Source organism: Corylus avellana, chromosome 4, assembly GCF_965113065.1.
Source record: "Corylus avellana chromosome 4, dhCorAvel1.hap1.2, whole genome shotgun sequence".
NCBI classification, from domain to species: domain Eukaryota; kingdom Viridiplantae; phylum Streptophyta; class Magnoliopsida; order Fagales; family Betulaceae; genus Corylus; species Corylus avellana.
In genome coordinates, this window is record NC_142493.1 from 27,622,405 (window position 1) to 27,642,368 (window position 19,964).

The 19,964-nt window shown below is 35.8% G+C and overlaps 3 protein-coding genes across 3 annotated transcripts; 1 reads left to right on the top strand and 2 right to left on the bottom strand.

Moving 5' to 3' along the window:
* On the bottom strand, positions 1-1,097 carry LOC148586555 (uncharacterized). Its single transcript, XM_088516038.1, has 2 exons — positions 317-1,097; positions 1-32 (listed from the first exon to the last, which is right to left on the bottom strand). Exons 1-2 carry the CDS (start codon positions 1,095-1,097, stop codon positions 1-3), a joined length of 813 nt encoding a protein of 270 aa, XP_088372164.1.
* An 11,818-nt stretch (positions 1,098-12,915) lies between these two features.
* On the top strand, positions 12,916-13,969 carry LOC148586556 (uncharacterized). The gene is made up of 3 exons (XM_088515069.1): positions 12,916-13,019; positions 13,218-13,376; positions 13,835-13,969. Exons 1-3 carry the CDS (start codon positions 12,921-12,923, stop codon positions 13,967-13,969), a joined length of 393 nt encoding a protein of 130 aa, XP_088371195.1. The 5' UTR covers positions 12,916-12,920.
* Positions 13,970-15,834: 1,865 nt separating this feature from the next.
* Positions 15,835-19,862, bottom strand: LOC148586557 (Leucine-rich repeat receptor-like protein kinase family protein). The gene is made up of 2 exons (XM_088515953.1): positions 16,890-19,862; positions 15,835-16,442 (listed from the first exon to the last, which is right to left on the bottom strand). The coding sequence occupies exons 1-2, from the start codon at positions 19,819-19,821 to the stop codon at positions 15,928-15,930; spliced, it is 3,447 nt and encodes a 1,148-aa protein (XP_088372079.1). The 5' UTR covers positions 19,822-19,862; the 3' UTR covers positions 15,835-15,927.
* Between the last annotated feature and the right edge of the window lie 102 nt (positions 19,863-19,964).

A 19,964-nucleotide genomic window follows, 5' to 3' on the forward strand; every position in this document is an offset into this window, starting at 1 on the left:
TTAGGCCCCTTCGCGAGTATCTTCCCCGACACCTGATTCGGCACAAGACAACCATCACGAGAGAAATGGACATCATAGTTTTTTTCAACTAACTGGCCAACTGAAATAAGACTATTAGAAAGGTCAGGAGAGACATAAACATCTCTGAATGAAGGATTAATATCTCCTACTTCATTAATAGCTAAATGACTTCCATTAGCTACTTGAATATGAGATGAACCATGATATGGACGAACATTGCAAAGAGTATCAGACGATCTGGTCATATGATTGGATGCTGCTGAATTAATAAGCCAAGACTTAGACAAAATAGTACCATTACCTTGGAGCCCTAAGGCAGAAAAGGCTGACATAATCATCTGCTGAACCATTTCAGGAGTAAGAACAGCTAATCCGGCCGTAGAAAAAGAGGCCGAGGACATCACTGGAGCAGCAGAGGTGTTTATTGTAGCCTGATAAGCAGTAGCTTGACGATTCTGAGGTCGAGTAAGACATTCTTTGATAAAATGGCCCGGTTTCTTACAGTAATTGCAAGATTTCTTTGCACAATTGGCGGCAATATGACCATACTCCTTACAGCTAAAACACTGGACCTTGCGCATATCCTTACCTTTCCCTTTCCCATAGGCTGCATAGGCTACTGGATTTGGATTGGAATCATGCTGAAACGTAGCCTGTGTGAGAAGACGCTGCTCCTCACGAAGTAATTCTCCAAAACAAACATCCAAAGATGGCGAAGGATCCCGATTCAGTAAATTTGAGTGAGTAACCTCAAATTCAGGGCGTAATTTCATCAGGAATTGATCTCTCTTGCTTTGCTCATGAATAGCCCTAACAACCAAGAGTGATGCAGCAGGTACTTTCGCATAAACCATATCAGAAAATTCTCCCCACAAATTCTGAAAACCAGAAAAATACTCCGGAATGGAGAGATTGCCTTGAGTGTAATTAGCAATCTCATATTCTAGCTGAAAACGGCGTGCAGTATTGTCCTGATGATAAACCTTCAGCAAATACTCCCACATAGTCTTTGCAGTCTTATAGGGCCTCAAATTGAGCACAATAAGAGGATCAACAGACCCTAAGATCCAAGACATCACACGTGCATCCTTGACCTTCCACTTAGCCAAATCCTTAGCTTCCGTATGAGCTGGATCACTACCGTCAATATGACCCCATAACTCTTTTCCAGTAACAAATAATTGAAATTGAAATTCCCAAGCAAAATAATTTTTTCCAGTAAAACGGACCTCAAAAGTCTCGCTAGAAGACATGATGAAATAAAAAAATTAGAAATTATAAAACCTGATAAATGAGTAACAAGCCCACCAGAGCTATTGGACAGCAAACCCAAATCCACACAAGTCAAACACCAATCAGCAACCTCAATTAGCAACAAAGCCCAAGCCCAGCAAGCCCAAAGTTACCAGCAACTCAGCAACCCCAAACAACAAGTCCAAACCATCCAGCCCAGCAAGTCCAAGCCCACAAAAGCCCAACCCCAAAAAACACAATTACCAGTCCGCAACCCAACCCAAACCAACAGCACCACAAACAGAAAATCGCACCATGCCGACAGCCCAAATCCACGCTCAAAAACAGCAAGCCACACGACAATGTCAGCAACGAAACCAAACAACGACGACAGCGTCACACGACAGTCCCGGCAACGAGAGCTTCACCGACGAGAGTGAGATTGAAGCCGACAGCCCCACCTCCACTAGAAATCGCTGGTAGCCCCAAAACCTCTAGAAAGCGCCGGCAGCCCCAAAACCTCCACGTCGACAACCCCAAATCCTCCAGAAAATCACCGACAGCCACTCCAAGACTGCTCTGGCAAGGAATAGCAACCACAGGACCCACTGACAACCTCCACAGAGTCTGCCGACAACCACTAAGCAGAAATTCCGGTAAGAATAAATTTCATACTCTCAACAAAAATTTCCGAATAGCAATTTAGAACCCTCAACAGAATTATCGACAACTTCCCCTGAAGTTACCGACAGCCAAAGAGACTAATAGCTCAGTCCCAACCCAACTCAAAAAACTTGAATCACAACCCTAATTTGATTTAGGCTTTGATACCATGTCAATTGTACTGAATAACTCTCAATGTGAGGGTTGCTCGTATTATATAGAAATTATCTAGGTAATTACAGGCTGTATCTCAGTGATTACAGCAATCTAGAGAAACAAATAAGGTAACTAAAATCTACCTATTAATTACAATATACTATAGCTATAATACAAGAACATGCCATAACTAGAAAGACTAATTATGGCTAAATATATATGGACCGTATCTGATTGACAGTTGGGCATAGGAATTTGTGGAGAAATGGGACTAAGAGAACGTTGTTGAGCAGGAAACAAAGTCTCGTCAAAGACCACATGCCGAGATAGATAGACGCGTTGAGAGACCGGATCAAAACACTTATAACCTCTATGATTAGAATTGAACCCAATAAAAATGCATTGCTTGCTTTTAAATGCTATTTTATTGGGGAGATAAGGTTGTAAAAGCGGATAACAAGCACATCCAAAAACATGAAGTAACGAGTAATCTAGAGATCGATGGAACAATTTAAAAAATGGGAAAACATTAGATAGCAGGGGAGTGGGCAACTGGTTGATAATATACACAGAATGTAAAAAGGCATCAACCCAAAACGTAGTTGGCAAATGGGAATGAGCAAGGAATGAGAGACCCATCTCCATTAAATGGCGATGTTTTCTCTCGGCCAATCCGTTTTGCTGTGATGTGCTGCGTGTGGACAAGAACGGCGATGAATAATTCAATGGAGAGCAGAAAAGTCAGAAAAAAAAAATTTAGAAACAAATCCACCTCCATTATCTGTTTGAAACTGTTTTATTCGAGTACAAAGTTGATTCTTAACGAGAGCTTTAAATTTGACAAAAGAAAGAAATACATCAGATTTTTGAGCAAGGGGATAGACCCAAGAGAAGCGACTGAAATCATCAATAAACACAACATAGTAGTGATAGCCACCAAAGGAGATGGAAGGAGACATCCAGACAATGGAGTGAACCAACTCCAAAGGTGACAACGAGACTCTGGAGGAGGGAGCAAAGGGAAGCTTCTTTTATTTCCCATATTGGCACAATTCACAAACTGAATTTTTATTTGGAGAAGACGAGTCTGGAAGATGATTGGAGCTGAGAACACGAGAGACGACATGAGAAGAGGCGTGGCCCAACCGAGCATGCCAGGTATCAAAAGATGCAGACACGCCAAGAAAGGCAACGCAGGAACAAGCTTTGTTGAGAGAACAATTTTGCAGTTTTATTGGATAGAGGTCGTTGATACTGGGACCGTCAAGGAGTGTTTTGCTTGTCAGATTGTCCTTTATAAAAAAAATTGGAGCCAATTAATATAAAGAAACAATCATTGTCGATACAAAATCTATCAATAGAGAGGAGATTGGCTGCAACGTTAGGACAATGTAGAACACGAATATATATATATATATATATATACTAGCTAGGTAGCTAGGTATGTATACGTAGTAGATACCCTCTGGATACATATTGGCATGCATGCATGCCGTCAAGGCCGACTTAATAGATTTTGAGGGCTAGCTAAGACGACAAACTGAAGTAGGGCTTTATTTATTTATTTAAATATTTAATTAAATCATTTTAATTTTAAATCATTTTTCTTACGTACTTTTGCCCTTAATTTTTTTTTTTTTCTCAAATGACTTGCAAAATTCATTTTTGTTAGGAGACATATAATTTCAATAGATGTCATATTTTGTGTTGAGCTACATATAGTTATTTTTTTTATGTAGAATTTAATTTACAAAAATAAAATTTACTTTATTCTAAAAATTATTTAATGCACGAACTTAATTAGCCAATATATTGGTTTTAAGTTCAAGTGAAACTTAATGTGACTTTCCATTTTCTCTTTCCTTTCCTTTAAAGTCTTAATATCTTAGAATCTAATTATTTGTATTTTTGTTTACCGTAATTGGGACCTTAATTAAAGAGTACTACTTACTAGCGTTTTTGTCATAATATTTTTACCATAATTGAGGTCTTAATTAAAGACAATTGACTAACTTGTTATCATAATTAATGCTAGCGCTCTAATTGTTTTTTTATAAAATGATAATTATACTATAGTTATTTGGGGTTTTATTTTTTATTGGGGCCCTTAATCAATTGCCTAATTTCCCTAAGCATTGAGCCGGCACTGGGCATGCATGCAGATATAAGAAATCTGGACATAATTGCATAATTAATATACTACAGATTCCTTCTTTATAAGTTATAAGATATACCATTCTTTAACTTCGATCTATAAATTCCATCACCTTCCTGCGATAAATTAAAGAGGTGAAACAATATGGCCACTGGATATCTCTCTACCGTTGCCAAGAAGTTGCTCATCCTGGCTGCCTTTGCCCTGCTCGTCTTTCCAATTCTTGGTAATTAATACATAAATGCAAAAAAGAATTGACTTCTTCTCTATTTTTTTTTTTTTTTTTTTTTTTTTTAAGAAAACTTGGCCATGCATTTATTTTGCGGTCTTTGACAAATTTCTCCTCCTTCAATCTAATTTTTCAAACCCTCTTTCTCTAACGTTTTATTTTATTTTATTTTTTTAAAAAAATAAACTTTTTGTTACTCTTATTTGGTTCTATAATATGGGATGGATCAATATTTTCATCATGTTTTCTTTCCTCTCTGAAGAAAGTTCCATAGCTATTTTCAGCAGGGATGGAACATATAGGCCAATTAGGGGTGCGTGGCCGGCCCCTCTCCCTTGGTTTTTTTGTTTTTTGTTTTTTAACCCTCCCCTCCTCCCCCGAATTGGATCATAAATAAACTGGAGATGAGCCGATTAAATTCCAACAAAAGAAGGGTTAGAGTTGTAATTTCATTTTTGTTGGACAATTATGCCCTTCTTTTTGTTGGAACCGGCTCATCTCCGGTTCATTTAGGATTCAAATATCCCTCTTCTCCTCTTTTTTTTTTTTTTTTTTTTTTAAAAAAAAAAAGTTTTGTCCCCCTCAATTAAAACTCGATCTAGTTCTGCCCAGTAAATACATTATAAAATTAAATTCGACATTCATTTGATTAATTTCTCTTTCATTTTGTAGGAAATGCATACTTATGCAAGGAAAGATGTGAAGCCAGCATTCCGAATTGCAATTCCGCTTGCCAAAGACAAGGTTTTAAAGAAGGGAAATGTTTTGCACCCATTTATTTTAAATACTGTTGCTGCCGGTCATGATGCCTTTGTTCAACTTTTCATATCAGCGTGACATGGTTTCACCCTGCTGCTTTAAATAAAATATCAAAGTTGACGAATAAAAAAAGACTTTGTTTCTCTTTGTATGTCTTACGCAAACAAATCTGAAGTTCCGATGTAAAATAAATTGGATTTATAAATCTGATCAAATATATATATAACAAAGGCCCTGCCTGATGATTGTGGTTCAAAAATCTATAACTTGGGATTTACGATGAGATTATTGTAGATAACCTTAATCACTAATCAATTGAAGAAAATTAACTACGCCGGCCATACATTTCTTCAACTATTAACTATTGTTGTTCTACAATTAAATGAAGGAAAATGCTTTTTCTTTTATTTTTTTCATTCTCTCACTTATTAAAATTATCAATTAGATTTGTGGAGTTCATGTGGGTCTTCATCTCACACATGACCCCACATATATATCCAATAATAAAAAACCATGCATAGGCCAGCTTATAGGCTAGTAATTAATAATAATATATGTAGCTCAAAGATTAGCAAAATAGAGTCAAACTTCTAGGTTATTAAGGATTAACAGAAGCATTAAAGATAAACTAAAAAAGGTTTGGCGCAAGAATCCGGTTAAGTATCTTCTTCATTTTTTTCTACCTTTCAATAGTTGCTTTGAGCTCTTCTTCTCTTGAATCTTGCACTCACTTAAGCATTAGAACTATCTCTCTCTACAAGCATTCTCAATTGGCAATTGGGCATTTAATTAATTGTATTGGCGCTGTCTGTGGGAATCGATTTACCAAATCCCTAACAAAAACTTATGCTTAAAGGCTAAAGCAAGGTTAATGAGTGCTCGGGGCAACAATGTCCAATCATCTTGGCTCCTAAACCTCAAACTAGCCTAGCCCACAAGAACAATCCCTTTCAACGTACGTACACTCAAAGCCCATCTCCTACAACTTTTCCAGACCATGGATGCAGTATTGATGCAGCAAAATCACGAGATCATGTTGCAGTTTCAGCACCGACTTACAAAACCATGAATCATTGCAACATAAAAAGGGCACACCGATCTCACTCACAAAGGCCTCGCCCGACGATGGTTCAAAATGAAGAAATTCGTAGGTCTAATTTATCTCATAAAATCGGTTCTATAAGAGAGGATTGCTCATTCTTTATAAACATGCCCAAGGTCTTATCTACAGGCAATGTGAAATTATTTCTCAACACCCTCCCTTACATGCAGACTGGTATTTTTTTTGGTCATTGTCACGGGGTAAGTAGTGTAGGCCCCATTCATCCTTTGGTATGTTCTAATACTATGAAAAAATTTGTGGGCTTAGCTTATCTTATAAAACTGGTTCTATAAAAGAGGGTTGTCCAAGGTCTTGTTCACAAGGAATGTGAGATTATTTCTCAACACAAAAGTCTAGAGCGTGGGATTCACGATGAGATTACTGTAGATGATCTTAATCACTAATCAATGGAGATTAATATCTTCTATTCTCGTGGTAACTCTACCATACTTTTTTAATATCTTAACCACTATTTTTAAATATGCTAATCATGGTACAACTAATGTATTGTAATTAAGAATTCACTATATGATTTAGCCTAAGAAATTAGACGATTCTTTATAAGCATGAGGAGTAATGTCATATACCATCCTTTCATTCTTATTTTATTTCTCCCAAAATTGTCGTGACTTTTAAAATTACCATTGAATTTGAAATGAATTGCTATTTGATTTTAATCTAATGGTAATTTTAAAAATCATATCAACTTTAGAAGAAAAAAAAATGGTATATGACATTACTCATAGACCGAGACTAATGGATCAATATATTATATATTTGGAAGAAAATTAATTATGCCATAGATTTCTTCAACTATAAACTTTTTTTATTTTTTTTGAACAAATTACAATCTTTCTTGATAATCATCAATCAAATAGGGCAATTGCTCTATATTCACAATACCATAGATACAACTTGGAGGTTCTTCAACCCAAATTCTATTTATGACATCTAAAATAGCTTCCCTAGCGAGACTATGAACGGTTGAATTCGCATCCATTTTTACATGTTCAATCCTCCATGATCAACCCATCTTTGATTTCATCAGTTAGATTACCAAATTTGCACCAATTTTTACCTGCCAATTTGACTGCATTGACAATCTGTAAGGCACTCGCCTCCAAAATAATATCAAAGAACTCCGTCTCTCTACATAGGACCACTGCATGTATAGCTGCCAAAGCCTCAGCTATAATAGGATCAACCAATAAATTCTGTTTGGTACTACATGCAGCCAAGACAACTCCCACATGATCCCGAATTAGAATACCAATTCCAATACACTCATAAGGTTTATTTACCGCTACATCCCAATTAACTTTACAAATACCTGCAGGTGGTTTTTGCCAGTGTTAGAAGTTCTACGTATATAGTGTACCGTACGTCCACTTCTTGCATATTGATATCCTCCGAAACTCATCAATAGAATTGCTTGCTTCACATACGATTTGGGTAGGATGAATGAAGTCTCCTCCATGCACCACTGCGTTTTTACATAACCAAATCTTAATTACGTGCCTCCACTGCCATAAGCTCAATATCTTCTATGTCATAGCGACCCATCAATGTTTCTTCTACATGAGTGAAAGTGATACCCTTCTCATTGTCTTTTTTGAATCTTTTTAGGCCCACACAACCAGGTATCTTGTGATGCAAGACAACTCCAAAGAATATGTTTTCCTAGAATCTTTTAAAAAATACATATATAGGTGACAAAATCTAAAACCTCAATTTAAAAATAACGGTTAAGATTTAAGAATTTAATGGGTAACTTCACTTACCTTCCCTGAAATGTCACACATTTTGCAAACACCCTTTCAAACTTTAAAAACTTTTACTTTGGTGTATCGATCTTTTGACTTTTCCAATTACTCCCCTTCCGTTAGATATTTGAGTTAAATCAAACGGTAGAAGAGGTAAAAATGCCTTTATACCTCTGAAATTTTTTAAAATTCCAAATTTACCCTTGTATACAAATAAAAAATTATTATTATCATTATCATATTACAAATAATGTGACCCATCGTGAGTCATCACCTCACTTTTCTTTTTAATATAAATAATAATATGACCCGTATTTCACAAGGCGGGTGAGTTAGATCCACCGATGAACCCATGGGAAAGGATTTTTCTTTTTTTAAAAAAAAATTATTTTTTTAATAAAAAATGAGAGCATTTTAGGAATTTCATACCTCTCCGTTACTGTTAGGATTTAACAGAAAATCTTAACGGATGGGGTAATTGGAAAAAATCAAAAGATTAATACACCAAGTGAGATTTTTAAAGTTTGGAGGGGCGTTTGCAAAATGTGTGACATTTTAAGGGTTAAGTGAAGTTACCCATTTTTTTAATGTAAAATTTAATTTGCAAAAACAAAATCTACTTTATTCTAAAAATTATTTAATGAAGGAACTTAGCCAATATATTAGTTTTAAGTTCAAATGAAAATTAATGTGACTTTTCATTTTCTCTTTCCTTCCATTTAAAGTCTGAATATCTTGGAATTTAATTCTTTCTACATGTATTTATGTTTACCGTAATTGGCGGGGGCCTTAATTGAAGAGTACTTATTAACTTTTTTGTCATAATATTATTTTATTTTTTACCATAATTGAGGCCTTAATTAAAGATAATTGACTAACTTTTTATTATAATTGAGGCTCTAATTTTTTTTTTTTTTTTTAATTTTTTTATAAAAGAAAATTTAATTATACTATAGTTGTTTGGGCCCTATTTTTATTGTGGGCCTTAAGCAATTGCCTAATTTGCCTACGCATTGAGCCCGCACTGGATGCCGCATGGCATGCATGCAGATATAAGAAATCTGGACATAATTGCATAATTAATATACTACGGCTTCCTTCTTTTTAAGTAATTATAAGATATACCATTCTTTAACTTCGATCTATAAATTCCATCACCTTCCTGCGATAAATTAAAGAGGTGGAACAATATGGCCACTAGATATCTCTCTACCGTTGCCAAGAAATTGTTCATCCTCGCTGCCTTTGCCCTGCTCGTCTTTTCAATTCTTGGTAATACAAAAATGGAAAAAACTAATTGACTTCTTTTCTATTTTTTATTTTTTTTAAAAAAAGAAAACTCGGCTTGCATGCATTTATTTTGCGATCTTTGATAAATTCCTCCTCCTTCAATCTAATTTTTCAAACCCTCTTTCTCTAACGTTTCATCTTCTTCTCCTTTTTTCCTCTCTGAAGAAAGTTCCATAGCTATTATCAGGCCAATTAGACCCCCTTTTTTTAAAAAAAAAAAAAAAAAAAAATGTTTTGTCCCCCTCACTTAAAAATCTAGTTAATTCCGCCCAGTAAATACATTATATAATTAAACAAAATTAAATTCGGCATTCATTTGATTAATTTCTCTTTCATTTTGTAGGAAATGCTAAATATACATGCAAGGAAAGATGTGAAGACATTCCGGATTGCAATGTCTTTTGCCAAAGAAAAGGTTTTCAAGAAGGGAAATGTAGGGCACCCTTTTATTATCAATACTGTTGCTGCCAGTGATGCCTTTGTTTAACTTTTCATATCAGCCTGACTTGGCCGGTTTCACCCCTACAGCTTTAAATAAAATCAAAGTTGACGAGTAAAACAAGACTTTGTTTCTGTTTGTATGTCTTATGTAAACGAATCTAAATTTCAAATTTATAAATCTGATTAAGGTTGGTCCGGATCCGAATTTATTAAGAATATGAATTGGATATGTCACTTCGATCTATCTGGATATTCGTAGGTTTGGATATGTCTGATCAATTAATTTAATTTATTAGATATATAATTTAATTAAACTTCTTTTAATGCTAAGTACCTTAATTTGTCAAACTTTAAGCTTATTCGAATGTTGAGAACTTCAAATTTGGAGAGTATTAGATTTTTGAGAGTTTAAACTTTTTTTTTTTTTTAACAAAAAAATTTTCACTTTTAGGTTTGATCAATGTATATTTGGTAAAGTCTCTTGATAATCAATGACCAAAAAGATCGAATTATGTTTGCACCAAGTATGAGTACCGTTAAAAGAAGAGAACTGTTATATATACTCTCATTAATTCCTACGCGTTTAAGTGCCTAACGTGACACTAAAAATCATCATTGGATTTAGATTAATTACTATTAAATTTTGGATCCAATAATGATTTTTAATGTCATGTCAAAGAGTAGTGTACATGTGCACTTGAAAGTGTTTAGCATTTCTCTTAATTAAAGAAGAAGGAATTGAAGTCCTCGATTTACTAGTGCCATGGAACATTATATATTGATTGAACAGAGATTTCTTAAAAGATTGAGTTGCAGTAGTGTTGTAGGAAAATTTCTCCAAACCTAGAAGGGTCATGTGTTTTCTAGTACGTGAAAAACGCATGTTTTTTTTTAATATCATTAATAAAAAAAAAAAATGCAAAGGAGTTACGATGAGATTATTATTATTATTATTATTTTTCTAGAAACGATGAGATTATTATAGATGACCTTAATCACTAATCAATGGAAGAAAATTAACTACGCCATACATTTCTTCAACTATTAAGTATTGTTGTTCTACAATTAAATTAAAGAAAATGCTACTGGTCTTCCCCGATACTTCTTCAATTCTCTCACTAATTATTAAAATTATCACTGAATTTGTGGGGTCCATGCGGGTTCACTCAATCCCGCTGGAGTAGGTAACATTAATGAGGTACCTCTCGTCCTAGCTACCTCGCTCTAGGGATCCTAGGATAGGGCAGGGTAGGCAAACTAGCAAATTAGGTCCCCGTCCCACAAATGACCCCACATATTCAATGATGATTTTGAAAAGTGGAAGGATGAGAGAAAGATGTATATAACAAGTACATCTCTTAAATTAATCAAATTTCTATCACCTCATTATTTACCATTATGTGATTTTACAATTAATTAGGAAAAAAATTGTTAAGATTCTCTAAAAAAAAATAGATAGGCGACAAAATATAATCAAAACATCAATTAAAAAATAACGGTTAAAATCTAAAACATTCATAACTCATAAGAGAGTTACATTAAAAAATAAACTCGAGAAGTTATTCATTTACTTTTGAGTGAAGATACACGGCATGCATGCAGATATAAGAAATCGAGACATAATTGCATAATTAATATACTACTCCACCTTCCTTCTTTATAACACACACCATTTCTACGAGAAATTAAAGTGGTGAAAAAATATGGCCACTGGATATCTCTCTACCATTTCCAAGAAGTTGCTCATCCTGGCTGCCTTTGCCCTGCTCCTTTTTTCACTTCCTGGTAATACAAAGACGAATTAAGCTATCATCTGCAAAAAAAATAGATAGCTCAATCTAGGCCCTTTTCTCGTTTTATTTTTCATCTTTGACAAAATTTTCCTCCTTCAATCTTAATTTTTCAAACCCTCTTTCTCTAACGTTTTTTTTTTTTTTTTGTTACTCTTATTAGGTTCTAGAATATATATATATATATATATATATATATATATATATATATATATATATTGAAGATGATCATTATATATTTGAAGATGATCATTGTATCACATGCAGAAAAATTTTAAAATTTCATTTTTAACCCACCCTCCTTTCGTAAATATATTATATAACTAAACAAAAGTAAATTGGGTGTTCATTTGTTTAATTATTTCTCTCTCGTTTTGCAGGAAATGCAAAATATATATGCATGGGAAAATGTAAAGACGTTCCGGATTGCAATGGCTTTTGCCAAAGAATATGTTTTCAAGGAGGGAAATGTTTTGCACCCTTTCATTATCAATACTACTGTTGCTGCCAAAAGTGATATGCCTTAACTTAATTTCTTTCTGCTTTAAATAAAATCAAAGTTGACGAGTACAACAAGACTTTGTTTCCATTTAATTTGTATGTCTCATGGAAATGAATCTGAATTAATTCGTTTTTTTTTTGGCCAAACTAAATCAATCAAAATTTATAGCCCTTCCATCCGTATAAATAGTGGGAACGATGATTTAATTTATAGTAGGATTGCTCTAATTAATTGTCATAAACGATCACTGATCACTCTTGCTCGATCCCTATCTATCCGACCATGTAATGTTGGTGTCAGATCGATGCAAAGTGTGATCAGTTAAATTAGAACACGTGAAATATTTGATTAAAATTTGGGTAAACTGTAGAATTATGGTTCAAACTGATGATATTTGGCTCAGATAGACAGATACTATGTTAAATTACTACTTATTCTAAAAGTTTAAGATAAAAAAAAATAGTAAATTTAATCATTTAATTATTAATTTAATCTATTAATAGTCTCAAGCATAAGTTACGTACGTTGGCCTAGTATTCCGGGAAACTAGCAGTAGATCCGGATTAAAGGACCCGCGGGTTTTCAGGCAGAAATGCAACCACTAGACAGAAAAAATCTCAATGACCAACACATGTTACTTTGATTATTTCCTCCTCCATGCACCCTTATATATATATATATATATATATATATATATATATATATATATATATATATATATATATATATATATTCTGTTTTTGCATGGGGGAATAAATCGAACTCGGAATATCCATTACAAAAAAATAATAATAGTAAGAAATTAAGAAGATGTCAATGTCAACCTTAAGATTCATTGCAAAGCTTCCTCAACACCTCCCAACAAGTGCTTGCAGCCCTCGGCTTTTTGTCACTGCTGCTCCAAGGCCATTGCAAGTGAGTTTTACATGTCCCTTGTCAATCTGTAAAATATATTCTGAGTGCTATTATATTATTGGTGGTTTCAATCATATGATGACTAATGCCATGCAATAATTTTAGACAAATTATAGCTAGGTCTAAGATTTTTTTTTTTTTTTTTTTTTTTTCACTAACATATATAATTTGTTTTATATATATACTTATATATTGCAGTACTGCAAGAAGGATAATGAGAATGGAGATGCAAATATTGTAGATGTAGATGCACATGAGAAGACAATAGAAGCAGCGGAGGCAGTCACCACAGGGGCAAGAGAAGTGAGGCAGACTTGCGAATTCTTGAGGGACACGGCCAGCTCTACTGCCCAAAGTGTAAGGCCTACAACCACGACAAACCTACTTCTTTGTGAGTAGGGCACTCATCAAAATGTTCAACAAGTTTGGGGCCGGCCGGTTTCGTTAGAGAAATGCTATATACTGGACAAATATTTCATTTCATTCACCGAAGTTGATGTGACGTGGTCCCTCATAATATTCGGTGAATAAAAATAAATTTTTTATTGTTACATCAGCTCTGATGGATGAAATGGGAATAGTTGTCCATTTTATGGCATTTCTCAGCTCCAAATACTACTATACTAGCTAGAAAGTTTGGTAGGAAATTCTTAGTTTTTAATAAGTAATTTTTAACTCGAAAGAAAGACAACTTTTAAGGGAAAAAACTTTATAAAAAATGCTCTGTTTTAAAATTACCCCCGAAGTTTAAAAACCCTCAATAAGTTTAAAAATGTATTCTAATAAAAAGTTGTGCATTTCATGGGAGAGCTCAGGTAAACAAGATGACCCAAAAAGTATCTGAAACAGCGGAAACCGTCACAGAGAAAACAAAGGGTACGGTCTCGGGAGTTTGGGGAACTGCTAAGAATGCTGCCGAGATTATCAAGGACAAAGTAATGGACGAGTAAAATGAAGCATCATCTGACTTCCATCTTCATTAATGGCAATTAAGCTTTTTCTCATTTCTACAATTTCTCTTGGTGTTCTTGAGATGCCTTCTAAATCTTAGATTGAAAGTTTTTATTTGTATCTCTATATATTTACCTTACTCTCTAGGTAGACCTTTTTTATTTTTATTTTTATTTTTTATTTTTTAATAATTTGTGAAAATTAGGTTAAATTATAATTTTGGTCTATAAATTATGAGCCAAATTATAATACTCTTCAATTATCTATTGTTTCAATCTAGTCTTTTAAAGTTTCAAAGCCACTTTAATATTGTGCGTGAGAAATTGAGAACGATAGTTAATTACTAATGTGGTACACATTTTTTATGCGTTCGCTGCCATAACTTTGCATTTCCAGAGAAATACATCGTTGCCATTGTGGCTTGATCGTCAAAAAGGGCACAAACTATATACCTAAGAGATACATTCTTTGTGAATTTTAGTTGTAAAAGTCTTGTATTTACAAATTTAACTTTTCACTATGTCACGCGGCATTGATTGGTATCATAGTCCCAATGCAGCTCCCAACTCCGTTGCATCATCCAGCCGGCCCTCAAGGCTTATGGAAGGTGATTGACCACCAAAAATGTTGGTTGGCTAAAGAATCTATTTTTTGTAAATTTTTTTCTTTAAAATGAATGATATGGAAAAATCTAAACCATTTATTTCAAATCAACCGTGGCAGTTTTAAGAATTGCAAGGAATTATGATTTGTTCTTGGACCACTAGGGTTTGATTCATTTTTCAACAAAAAAATCAAATATTTGACGGATTTGATTTAGGTTTTTTGTGTAGTTTTGAATAGTTTAGATTTGAATCTAATTTTTCTATTAAAAAAGAAAAAAAAAATCTAAACCCTTAAAATAACTAAGAAATTGCCTGCCCATAACCCATAGGACATCATTATATATATTTTATTCCTTCAAAACGTTTTCTCTCACACATTATATTTGGTACTTTATAATATTTATTACTGAAAGGGCAGGCCTTTTGCACAAAAAAGCTCTGCTGTAGCCTGTAAACAAAGCAGCGCAGCAGTCTAAGACCGTTGGAAAGGTACACAGATTAAGCAAACGAGGAATCAATTCTTTCATAGTGATTACCAACTGGGGAATGAGAAAAAGTGAAAACTCAGAAACCCATTACACTGCAACACACATGCAAGGAATCAAATACCCACTTCCATCATGGGTCATTGGGTTCCAAGCCAACATAAATTTAGAGGTTAAATCATTAATGACAAGATCTTTCAGTCTTTCCTGGATATCAACTTTCCCTTAACTTTTTACTTGATTCTTTCATTCTAGAAAATGTTTCAATTTCAATAATTTATCTGTTTTCTGCTGAAAAAAAAAAAAAAAAAAAATGTGACTTGAGCATAGACCAAATGGATAAAAATACCAGTCCCAACCCATCAACCACAATGAATTGCCCAAACATATTCAGAACCTGGATGTGTCCTGATACAAGATGCTATGCTTGAACCTGACCCAATAACATGAAAACCAGAGCGAGTGGTTCTGTCTCAGACAAATAGGAAAGAAACAACAATGCTAGATTATGGCTTCCTTTAATGAAAAAATGTTTGGTTTTCATCTTCTGTCCATCTCCGCACAAGAAATTGGCAAATCCACTATTGAATCTGTCTTCCTTAATTCCTTCCGTCTAATTTTAGGCATTCTTATGCATTTCAGTATATTGGAACTGTGGAAATTGGAAGAAAGCAGAAGTTCTTCTGCATGTATTTTAGAAGACTGCAAAAACCAAACTTGCAACAGTTTGGCTCTATCTGCATTTAGTTATAATAAATATCAATTTTTTCCCCCTTTACATTGATGAAACAAACAGTTTTAAAACTAAAGAAACTCACTAGGTGACAAACTTCCCTTATGCTTAGCTACAACTATATAATTAATTCATCATTTAAAACCAATTTTGGCACTAGAGGAAGATGAGTAAAGTAGTGAGGAAGCTGAGAAGCTAGAGTTATTGCTTTTTGGATTCAAGCTTTGCATTGCAGATCTTGATGATGAAGTAGCTGGAACTCTATTAGAGTTATTTTCTTGAAAATGGTTTGCTGGAGATCCCTTGAGGAGCACATCCACCTTTGCGTACTCCTCTCTTTCATGTTTGATCTCCTTAAGCATTGCTGCCACATCTTTCATGGTTGGTCTTTCATCAGGGGAGGAGTTTACACATAACAATGCTATGCCTAATGCTTGCATCATTTCCTCTGTTTCTGATTCTGGTCTAGACAGAAGGCTTGGATCAAGAACCTCAATTCCTCCCCTCTTTTGTCTAACCCAATCTGCTACATGGATTCCATCCGGTATTGTTGGATCAATTGGTTGCTTTCCTGTCAAGACTTCCAAAACCACTACACCATAGCTGTAAACGTCGCTCTTCTCTGTGATCTTCATCATGTAGCCATATTCTGAAAACAATAGAAGTTAGCTTAAGACTGCCAATACTTCATTACATTTGTGTTTTTCAAAGGGCCTTCAAACCAGCCATTTCAGAAAGGAAATATGTTATTTAGTAGACTAATATACGATTAAGATAATGTGGCAATAAAAAATTAACTCTTGATTTTTCTTTTTTACAAGTCCTTACTGATCCAAAGACTGATTTTCAGTATCCTGTTGTCCTAATTGTATAACAGTCATCTTATAGTTTACTAAATAGCATTACTCTTTCGGAAATTGTTTGAAATCTCATATTGCTATTTGCAAAGATGGTAACTTTATTTTGGGCGAGTCAAATATGGTAACTTCTATAGATGCTTAAAGAGAATTCTTAGGTGAAATTTCTGTAGCAAATCTCATTTGAACCTCAAAACAAAAATATCTACAACAATATTGCAAGTGGAAATAGTACTCACCAGGGGCAATATATCCATAAGAGCCAGCGACTGTATTGGAAGACCGCACAAAATCTCCATCCTCAACAAGCTTGGCCAGGCCAAAATCAGCAATATAAGGCTCAAATTCAAGACCAATGAGGATGTTATTGGCCTTGATGTCTCTATGAACAATTGGAGGGACACAATCATGGTGTAAATAAGCAAGGCCTTGTGCTGCCCCCAACAGAATTTGGTACCTAAGTTCCCATTCCAAGGCATTTCCTGTCCTCTCATGCAGTATACTTCCCAAGCTTCCGTTTGGCATATAATCGTACATGAGCAGCCTTGTGTTTCGATTCCAGCAACAGCCAAGGAACCTAACAATATTCTTGTGACGGATCGAGCCGAGGGTTTTCACCTCCGTGGAGAAGGAATCACGAACTCCGCATTTATCATCGTTACATCCATTGGTTCCGGCAGCTGTCAATGGCCAGAGCTTCTTCACTGCAATCACTTCACCATTGTCCATATCAGCTCGATAAACGACCCCAGAACACCCTTTTCCGATCACATTGGCATCTACTAAGCATCTCAGTACTTGGTCCACAGAGAAACTTAGTTTCTGGAATGGAGTGAATTGCCATGGCCATAAGTCTCCCAATTCTGACTCATCGTCGTCTTGGATGGTTCTTCGTGCCCTTATGACTGCAATTATCCCCATAACCAGCATTGCCACTGTCACGGTGATCAGCAGTGCAATTGCTAACTTAAGTTTCCATGACCGCCTGACATTATTCTCATTTCTTGTTAGTCCTGCCCTGCCAATATCAGTCAAAAAACATGAGTAATGGCTTGAAGAACAGAGGCCTTGGTTTCCAGCTAGATCCATTGGTGATAGCTGCCGAAAGAGCTTGTTGTCGGGAAGAAAACCAATGAAGTTATTGTATGAGATATTGAGCAAAACAAGATTGTCAAGCCCAGAAAGTGGACTCAAATCCCCCTCTAGCTTGTTATGAGAAAGGTCTAGGATGGAAAGTTTGTTGAGTGCAGATATTTGAGCTGGGATTGATCCAGTGAGTCCATTGCAACTGAGATTCAGGGCTATTTCAAGAGCTTCAATCTGACACAGTTCCATTGGGATGCTGCCCATGAGTTCATTGCTGCTAAGATCAAGCAATTGCAGGCTAGAACAGAGGCCAAGAGATGGAGGAATTGATCCAGAAAGCGAATTCCTGCTTAGAATGAGCTTGCTTAATGAAACAAGACGACCCAAGCTTGCTGGAATCTGACCCGAAAACCCATTAGATGAAACATCCAAGACCTGGAGCCCGGATAGAGATGAAAATGAATTAGGCAGGGGACCTTCTAAAGTGTTGTTGCTGAGGTCTATCATTTGCAATTCTGTACACCCTTCAATCTCATCAGGCACCGACCCAGAAAGACGATTTCCAGACAGATCAAGAAAATTTAAGCTCCTGAGACCACCAACTGTCTTAGGAATCCCACCAGCAATCCTGTTGTTCCCAAGCCGCAGCCTCACAAGAGTGCTGCAATTACCAATTTCTGGTGGTATTGAACCGGAAATGTCATTGGAAATCAGGAGCAGCTTTGTGAGGTTTCGGAGCTGAAACAAGCTAGGAGGAATGCTACCAGTGAGTGAATTATGAGACAAATCAAGTGATTCGAGATTACTGCAACTACCCAAAGTAGAAGGAATGCTTCCTTCAAGTTGGTTCTCCCAAGCAAAGAACACAGTGAGCTTTGACAACATCCCAAGCTCTGGTGGAATCAAACCAGAGATCTGATTTTTGTCAAATTGCAACTGTAAAAGATTTGTAGCATTGGAAATATTTGATGGTATGGAACCGGACACATTGTTGTCACTAATCATAAAGTCTTGAAGCTCCGACAGTCCACCTAATGTTATAGGTATTGTTCCAGACAGAGAATTCAATGATAGATCAATCATTCTCAAGCGACTACAATTCCCAATCTCTTCGGGGATAACCCCAGTAAGACTATTATACCACAACATCAACTGCTCAAGTTTTTGAAGCTTGCCAAGCTCTGGCGGTATTGAACCAGAGAGGCTATTTTCATAAAGAAACAAGTTAACAAGCTCAGAGCAGTTACCTATATCAGGAGGTATTTCACCAGAGACCATTGTTGTGTAGATTGACAATGTCTGAAGCTTGCCAAGTCTACCTAATGAGGCTGGTAAAGTGCCTGAAACTCTGCTATCAGCCAGCCCCAACACTGTCAAATTGCTGCAGTTTCCAAGCTCATCTGGGATTCTCCCGGCAAGGTCTTTGTTCCCTCCAGCTCGAAGAGCTTCAAGGCTCGACAGTTTTCCAATCTCCGGTGGAATCGACCCGCTGAGCCGATTATCGTAAAGCAGGAGGCTTTTTAGCATAGTGCAGCTGCATAGCTCAAGTGGGATTTTCCCAGTTAGTTGGTTGGAGTTTAAGATCAATTCCTGCAGGTTTTGGAGCTTTCCTATGCTAGCAGGGATAGAACCAAGAAGACTATTTGAGCTGAGGTCTATTGTTTTGAGTTCAATGCAATCACCAATCTCAGCTGGGATAGCTCCAGTGAGATTGGCACCAGATATAACAAGTTTATGAAGAGAGCGAAAGGAAGAAAGATTGGATGGCAATGGAAGCTCAAGCTGGACAGATTGTATGCTAATTTCGGTTACAAAACCTTGGGGAGAGCATGTTATGAAGGCCCACTTACATGGATTGGCGTCATTTGTATTCCAGTTGGAGAAAGATGGAGAGGATGGTGAAGCAGAGCTGTGCAGCCAAGAGATGAGAATGGAGACTTCATGGTTTGCTGTGAAAGCAGGAGTGAAGAGAAGGGTAATGAGGAAGAAGAGTAAGAAAAAAAATGCCGAAGAAGAAGAAGAAGAAGAAGAAGAAGAAGAGGAGGAGGAGGAGGAGGATTGCCTCGAGCTGGGCATCGACGACATTTGCCTCAATTTCCAAACCTTTCTTCTCGGGTTTGCATCATTGGGTTTTGCAGCCTCTCTCTCTCTCTCTCACTCACTCACACACAAACACAAACACAAACACACACTCGCCGTGTTTCTGCTTTCTTGCTTTGAACTCAAGC

What these genes read in the sequence shown, in the direction of transcription:
- LOC148586555 (XM_088516038.1), bottom strand. Translation starts at nt 1,097, where the DNA reads ATGTCTTGGATCTTAGGGTCTGTTGATCCTCTTATTGTGCTCAATTTG. An exon ending in CTTAGGGCTCCAAGGTAATG is followed by an intron (nt 33 to 316) that starts GTACTATTTTGT and finishes GTGCCGAATCAG; the next exon opens with GTGTCGGGGAAGATACTCGC.
- LOC148586556 (XM_088515069.1), top strand. Translation starts at nt 12,921, where the DNA reads ATGTCAACCTTAAGATTCATTGCAAAGCTTCCTCAACACCTCCCAACA. An exon ending in CTGCTCCAAGGCCATTGCAA is followed by an intron (nt 13,020 to 13,217) that starts GTGAGTTTTACA and finishes TATATATTGCAG; the next exon opens with TACTGCAAGAAGGATAATGA. An exon ending in CCAGCTCTACTGCCCAAAGT is followed by an intron (nt 13,377 to 13,834) that starts GTAAGGCCTACA and finishes GGGAGAGCTCAG; the next exon opens with GTAAACAAGATGACCCAAAA.
- LOC148586557 (XM_088515953.1), bottom strand. Translation starts at nt 19,821, where the DNA reads ATGTCGTCGATGCCCAGCTCGAGGCAATCCTCCTCCTCCTCCTCCTCT. An exon ending in TTATGGATATATTGCCCCTG is followed by an intron (nt 16,443 to 16,889) that starts GTGAGTACTATT and finishes TATTGTTTTCAG; the next exon opens with AATATGGCTACATGATGAAG.